The sequence below is a fragment of the Coffea eugenioides genome, chromosome 11, assembly GCF_003713205.1.
Source record: "Coffea eugenioides isolate CCC68of chromosome 11, Ceug_1.0, whole genome shotgun sequence".
Lineage (NCBI taxonomy): Eukaryota > Viridiplantae > Streptophyta > Magnoliopsida > Gentianales > Rubiaceae > Coffea > Coffea eugenioides.
Genome location: NC_040045.1, coordinates 41,918,368 through 41,925,918, shown reverse-complemented (window position 1 = coordinate 41,925,918; position 7,551 = coordinate 41,918,368). Strand labels below are relative to the sequence as shown.

General features: G+C 33.0%; 1 protein-coding gene across 3 annotated transcripts; it reads left to right on the top strand.

Annotated features, from left to right (window-relative positions):
- Positions 1-4,408: 4,408 nt before the first annotated feature.
- LOC113753505 (6-phosphogluconate dehydrogenase, decarboxylating 1-like) lies at positions 4,409-7,381 on the top strand. 3 transcript variants are annotated; one of them, XM_027297676.1, is made up of 2 exons: positions 4,409-4,494; positions 5,668-7,381. In XM_027297676.1, exon 2 carries the CDS (start codon positions 5,677-5,679, stop codon positions 7,132-7,134), a length of 1,458 nt encoding a protein of 485 aa, XP_027153477.1. In that variant the 5' UTR covers positions 4,409-4,494; positions 5,668-5,676; the 3' UTR covers positions 7,135-7,381. The 3 variants fall into 3 exon arrangements, with proteins under 3 accessions (XP_027153477.1, XP_027153479.1, XP_027153478.1); XM_027297678.1 differs by having other exon boundaries at positions 4,479-4,498; XM_027297677.1 differs by lacking the exon at positions 4,409-4,494 and adding an exon at positions 4,550-4,633.
- Positions 7,382-7,551: the final 170 nt, after the last annotated feature.

Below are 7,551 nucleotides of genomic sequence, written 5' to 3'. Positions count from 1 at the left end.
CTAATAATGCTGGCTTTTGTAACTTGTTACAGACAACTAGAGGTGTCAAAATAGGTGACTTGGGCGGGTTTGGGTTGGGTAAAATGGGTAATGGGTACAAATGAGTCAACTCATTTATACCCATTTAATTAGATGGGTATAAATGGGTAAGTCAAAAAATGAATTGGGTAACCCAATTACCCATTTATAACCCATTTATTTTAACTTTTTGTAAATTCATTTAAATTCATTTTTGCAAACTAAGGTAGCAATTTATACCACTCTTTGTACCCATCATTAGTTTTAAATATTTACTTATAATGTTCAATAAACTTAATTACCAATTTTTTTTCATTTATACTCTATGTCACAAAATTACCTATTATTTAATAATTGAATAATAAGAATATACAAATTTGAACTAAGTACTATAAAAATTAATATAAAAACTTAATCGAAAAATTTTGAACCCCTAACATTTTTTTCATATATAAATTTAAAATTTCATTTTATAAAGATAAGAAAATAGGCTAAAATTTATCATAAATTGGTAATGCTAAAAAATAAGCAAGTTAACAAACTAAGAGAAAATAAAATAATAAGATAAAACCAACAAATAATAATAAAACAAAAGTTGTTGACATCATGACAAAATGAAAAATTTGAAGAAAAAAAAAAGGTGGGGGAAAAGAAGAGACTTGGGGGGAAGAGAATTTTAAATGGGTTAATTGGGTTTGATGGGTTACCCAATAATACCCATTTATTAAATGGGTATTATTGGGTAACCCATTTATATCCATATACAAAAATTTAATATACCCATACCCATCTATTCATGGGCGGATATGGGTAAAATTAGTTAGGTGGGTTGATTTGCCACCTCTACAGACAACCAACGAACTTAACTGCATCTCATACTGGAAGATAAGAAGCATCAATGCCAATGGGCTTTTTCTATGTTGACCTTATGGCTGAGGTTTCACTGGATATTGTCTTGGTCATTTTACTTTTGTCTTTTACAACTAAGGCCATGTTTGATAATTCAATTCAGCACTTAAATTTAAGGGATTCAGATTTTAATATATTCAAATCATTTGATAATAAAAAATTGAACATCTGAATTAATTAAGTGGTATTGAATTTATTAGACAAAACTTAGGGTATGTTTGATAACATAAAAAAGTGCTGAATCTGAATTTTTTCAGACATTCAGATGTTTTGAGTGTTTGATAAATGAAAATCTATTTGCTGAACTTGTTAAGTAGTGCTGAACTTGTGTGTATTTTTTTCAGCACAAGAATCCTAACTGAATGCTTAATTCTGATAAGAATCAATAGAATTACTTCAACTACCTTATCTTATCTACCAAATCTACCATTGTTTGTTAATTATGTTCAAAATTGTTATCTAATTAAACAACCTAATATTCTCTATCTAACAGTTTTTAGTTTCTCTTTTCTCACTTTTTAATGACTTTCACATCTTCTCCATACTTCTAATATAATATATTTCATCTTTTATATTAATTTGATTTAAAAATAAATATTGTCATTTTCATACCCAACAATTTTAAATTAATTAAATCATAGATACTATTTCTTTTTTGAATGAAAGGATATAAGGGCAAAATTATCAAATTAAACTTATTAAGCATTCAGTTATAAATATTTATCAAACAGTATAAATAGGTTTAGCATTAAAATTCAGACATTCATATATTTTTTTCAGTGCTTAAAATTCAGCAAATTAATTGTTTCAGTATTCAGATTTCAGAATTCAGAATTCAGAATTCAGATTCAGTTTTATCAAACGGAACCTTATTTTCAAAATTAAATGATAAACTATTCATTTATCACTGAATGTGATATATATATGCTCAAATGTATCAGATTTAATACTTAACAATTCAATAATTTAAAAAATTCAGATTTCAAATTTCAATTTTATCAAACGCACGTGAGTTAGTTTTCTTTAATGGCATGCCTGCAAAGACTTTAATTAATTTAGTAGGAGCAGCCCTGGTTGCGCCGATTCAATTCTTTATTCAGAGATCATGGCCAATGATTTTATACTAGTTAAGACTGAATTTCTGCGGATTCATCTATTGAAAAAGGACTGCATTACTGTGCTGATGCTGACTATCCATCTTTCACATTTGTAATTTTTTGTTAATGGTATGCCTAATTTGACTCGTGAAAACAAAAAATAGTGATGTTTCTTAAAGAAGTTTGGTTTTCATGACGTGAATCTCACATCAGTTGTTCAGTCCTATAAGTAAGGTTCAATTTGCAAAACTATATGATGCGAAAGTATTCAATATTTTCTTCCAAACTATAGAAGAAAATAACTTTTGGAGTTTCCCTAAAATTTGAATTTAGTTGGATGTGTTAATCACAATGATCTCCTTGTGGGTTTTTGAGGTTTTAAAATTTCAATCGACAGAGTATCAGATTCCTTATGTTGTTATGTTCTAAAGAAAAAAAAAAATTCTTCCTTATCATCTAGCATTTACATGGATAATTCTAAAAATGCAAATGAATTTCATGCTACAACTAGCTAGCATGAAAAGGTGCAGTGGAGGATACATGACATAAGATATCCGAGAACTTAGAAGAGTTACTGTAAGTTGAAAATAAAGGCCGGCTTTAATAATTAGGTAAATTATGTAGGGAATTCTTAAACTAATTAAATCATCAACTTTTGATCGTCTATCTATTTTAACTCTGAAATTGGTCTCTCAACAATTAAAAGTGTCAAATTTTGATATTTTAATCTATTTTCACGATTAGATTTGTTAAGTTTTAACGAACACATATTAAATGATGAGAATTTGACGCTTTTTATAATTGATAAGCCAATTTAAGATTGAAATGGACAGGAAGCCAAAAGTTGGTAGTATTAAATTAGTTTTTTGGGCTTCCTAAATAATTTACCCTAATAATTATGATAAACTACAACAAATTTTAGAACAATTCATTCTTGGTTTTTCCAAGACTGGTCAACCTACTTCCTCATTCTCGTGCCAAATGTCAGAATTGTATCATCCCATTGGATGCCTAACTGGAAATTAAAAGAAATAAAATTTAAAATGAAGTTGTCATAATATGATGCAACCAAAAATGGATGAATTTTCTTCACCTACCGCCTAACGATCTTAGGTACGATCAATCACATATCATCAATTTCCTGGATCCAACAATCCGCCAACCCTAAAAGGCATCTTGTTAAAGTTGCACGCTAGACACGAACTGACTTTAAAATATTGGGTCAATTGTCAAGTAGTTTGTGGCAGTATTATTATAATAATAGCACACAAACCAACTATTATTGATCTCAACAACAATTGTACACCCAAATTTGACAGTTTTAGAGTACAAAATTCTGAGCTACGTGTACGAAAATCTTTCAAAACGTTGTTCATATTTCACCAAATAAAATTTTTCGTCATTCACTTTTAAAATATTAACTTTGCATTCTTAAATATTCAAATTAGCAAAAATTGATTCCAGTTTAAGTTTTTAGTATCAGTTTAGTCTAAAATCACGACGTGACTTACATGCAGTCATTTTTTTTATACATAAAAGGTTAGATATCATTTTTCTGGTGACAAAAATAAATATAGATTGGATCAAATCCCACTTTTTTAGGAAGAAAATGAACATAGTTCAAATCAGATCATATTTTTTTTAGGAACAAAAATAAATATGGACAGGGTTTTTTGTTTAATCACAAATGCGACCTAATTTTTTTGCCCTTAAAAAAAAATCATATGCAAGTCACGTGATAGATTTGTAATAAAAAGTGGTTGAAAACGTAAATTAGAATTAACAATTACCGATTTGATTTTATAAGAAATGTAAAGTCACTATTTTAAAAATGAAGAACAAAAATTCATTTAACAAAATGTGACATTTTGAACGATTTTCCTGCTACAAATATGCATACCACTATCATTGACTCAGGAATAATTTTGTTCAATTACTTGTAATGGATTACAAGTGCTTTCTCTTATTTCTTGGAGTGGATAACTATTAGAGAATCATTTTTCCACCAATAAAAAGTCTTTTAGTTTCTAGATTACGAATTTTCAGCTTCATAGCTTCGGAGGAATTTCATGATATAATTTTGAGCGAAAAGGGCTTCAATTATTATACACACCCGATTTTGCACCATGCTTTGCTCCAAAAATCACAAAAGAACAGCCAACTGCTAGCTTGCAAGGAAAGGTGAATACTCATAAATCCCGAAAAAGGCAATAAAATAATGCAAAATTAATTCATTATCTAAAAGGGTGAAGCCCAAACCCAAAGAGTTGAAAAAATTTCTAAAAGCAGCCATTTATGTTTAAGTACAACTTTTCTCTCTCTTTTTTTTTTTTTTTTTTTTTTTTATTAAATACTGAGGAAGGTAAAAAGCAGCCAGCCTCAGTTGACTCACAATTATTCAACAAAGTAAGATAGACCCGCCTCTCTCTCAACTCTCCACGACTCCACCTCTCTGCACCAAACTCTTGCGGTAGGTACATGTATTTTACATTCTTCATCAATATATTGCTTTTCTATCATGTGTGATTGTGATTTTCAAGACCATTTTCTTAAAATTTTTGGGTTCTGCTTAATTGCTCTAGTTTTTCACAAAGTTTGAATCTTTTCAGGTAATTGTTGCTTATTTGCTTCAATTTCCGATCTTGTTATGATTTTCTTGACATCTTTGTGGCAATTTCCCGTTTCCATTGAACTTTCAGTCTGCATTCTTGTTAGATTGTATAATTCACGTTAGCTTTAGGAAGTTTATTTTTTACTTAATGTCATGTTATCAAGGTCAGCAGATTTTTGTAGGTGATCTCCGCTTGTTAATTTTTGGATCTTAAGGTCAATGTACTCGGTTCTTGTCTGGTGGGAAAAAAAAGGTTCTTCGCTTTTGATCAGAAATGTGATTTTGTTAGGTAAAAACTTGGATCTTTTTTTAGAGGTCGTTAAGTTTGCCTGATCCTTTGTTTTGGAGGCTGCTCTGTGTGTTTGGATTTTAGCTCTGACTTTTAAGGATTTTGTATTCAGGCTTTTTTAATTATTCTGTGAGTTGATTATTTCGATCTTGCTCTGTAACTGGGATGAAAATGGAAGAAAGAAATGGCGAAAGCGAATTAAATATTGAGTTTTTGGTCTAGTAAATTGGGAGTTGGTTAAGTTATAGTTGATCCACTCCGTCCCTTCTTGATAAAGATTGGTTTAACACTTTAAGTGAAGATCTATATGTCTGAGGTTGTCAAAGCATACTGATTTAGCGGACAGATTAGTCATGAGTCTGCTGGTATAACCCTATTGTTCTTTACCTTCCCTATAGAACTAAGAGTCAAGTGCTAGTCTTTCTTTGTACTTCTCTTATTATATAGATTTATGACTCTGCTGGTATCAGCTTATTGTTCTTTACCTTCCCTGTAGAACTTCTTAGACAAAAGTAGAAGTTTTGGTTAATGCCTTTGCTTAACTTCAATCTCAAAAGTAGTGAAAAGAGGAAAAAGAACATGGTCTTCTCATTCTAATTAGTTTTTACTTTTCTGTTTCTAAATGCATTTATAGATGTTCTTTTGCATGCTACATGTGTAGTTTCCTGGGCATTAACTAATGCCCATTAGTTGTTTGTCAAAATAGAAAGAAGCTTAACCTTGTTCTGATATAACCATTACAGGAAAAGGATATGGCAACACCAACAAGGATTGGCCTTTGTGGCCTGGCTGTGATGGGGCAAAATCTTGCCCTTAACATTGCTGAGAAAGGATTCCCAATCTCTGTTTATAACCGAACCACTTCAAAAGTTGACGAGACCGTTGAGCGAGCTAAACTAGAGGGAAACCTTCCTGTGTTTGGATTTCATGATCCTGAAGCCTTTGTGCAATCTATCCAAAAGCCTCGTGTCATCATTATTCTTGTGAAGGCTGGTTCTCCAGTGGATCAAACCATCAAGACACTCTCTGCTTACATGGAGAAAGGAGACTGTATCATTGATGGTGGCAATGAATGGTATGAGAACACTGAGAGGAGAGTGAAAGCCGTGAATGAAAAAGGTCTGCTCTATCTTGGAATGGGTGTTTCAGGTGGTGAAGAGGGTGCTCGTCATGGACCTTCATTGATGCCTGGAGGTTCATTTGAAGGATTCAAGTACATTGAAGATATTCTACTAAAGGTGGCTGCCCAAGTACCTGATAGTGGCCCTTGTGTCACATATGTAGGTGAAGGAGGATCTGGGAATTTTGTTAAAATGGTTCACAATGGGATTGAATACGGTGACATGCAGCTCATAGCTGAGGCTTATGATGTGCTAAAATCAGTTGGCAAGCTGTCTAATGATGAACTGCAACAAGTTTTCTCAGAGTGGAACAAGGGGGAGCTTCTGAGTTTCTTGATTGAGATCACTGCAGATATTTTTGGAATTAAGGATGATAAGGGAGACGGATATCTTGTAGACAAGGTCCTGGACAAAACTGGCATGAAGGGTACTGGTAAATGGACGGTTCAGCAAGCTGCAGACCTTTCAGTTGCTGCTCCTACCATTGCAGCATCATTGGATTCAAGATTCCTTAGTGGGTTAAAAGAAGAAAGAACTGAAGCGGCTAAGGTCTTCATGTCTAGTGGGGTTAGTGACAGTCTTACTGACCAAAATGTGGATAAGAAGAAATTGATTGATGATGTGAGACAAGCTCTTTATGCATCCAAAATATGTAGCTATGCACAGGGAATGAATTTAATTCGTGCAAAGAGTACTGAAAAGGGATGGGGCTTGAGACTTGGGGAACTTGCAAGGATATGGAAGGGTGGTTGCATTATTCGTGCCATATTTTTGGATCGTATCAAGAAAGCTTATGATAGAAACCCAGAACTTGCAAATCTACTAGTGGATCCAGAGTTTGCAAAGGAGGTAGTTGAGAGACAGTCTGCTTGGCGACGAGTTGTCTGCCTTGCCATCAACTCTGGTATCAGTACTCCGGGTATGTCTTCAAGTCTAGCTTATTTTGACACATATAGGAGGGAAAGGCTGCCTGCTAATTTGGTCCAAGCTCAGAGGGACTATTTTGGTGCTCATACCTACGAGAGGATTGACGTGCCAGGATCCTTCCATACAGAATGGTTCAAGATTGCTAAGCAGTCAAAAATCTGAAGTATTTTTCTGAATGTCATTTTGAAGAATATGTCTCATATGACTTATTCTAGTCAATGGTACTCCTATTATCTGGAGATGCAGTTCTGGGAGACTACCCCTTATTAATCTGTTATATTTGTTGCGAACAATGATTTACTGATTTGGCCAGTTTTGTATCTTTGTGCTTGTCTTTTTTTTCCCCCCTCACAAACCAGTGGAGAAAATAAGAGTTGTCACCATTTATGTGCTCCAGTGGCTCAGAATATCTGATGTGCGTTTTTGTTGGTTTCTGCATTTTCTTTTCCTTTTGTTTTCCATCTTACCTTCTTCAGCTGTGCCTTTGTTTTTGCTTGCTTAGGTACTTGATACAGCTACGTGCTTGCAAACCCTTCACTGTGTTAATGGTCTAGCACCAAGAATGTGTTCATTAACTGT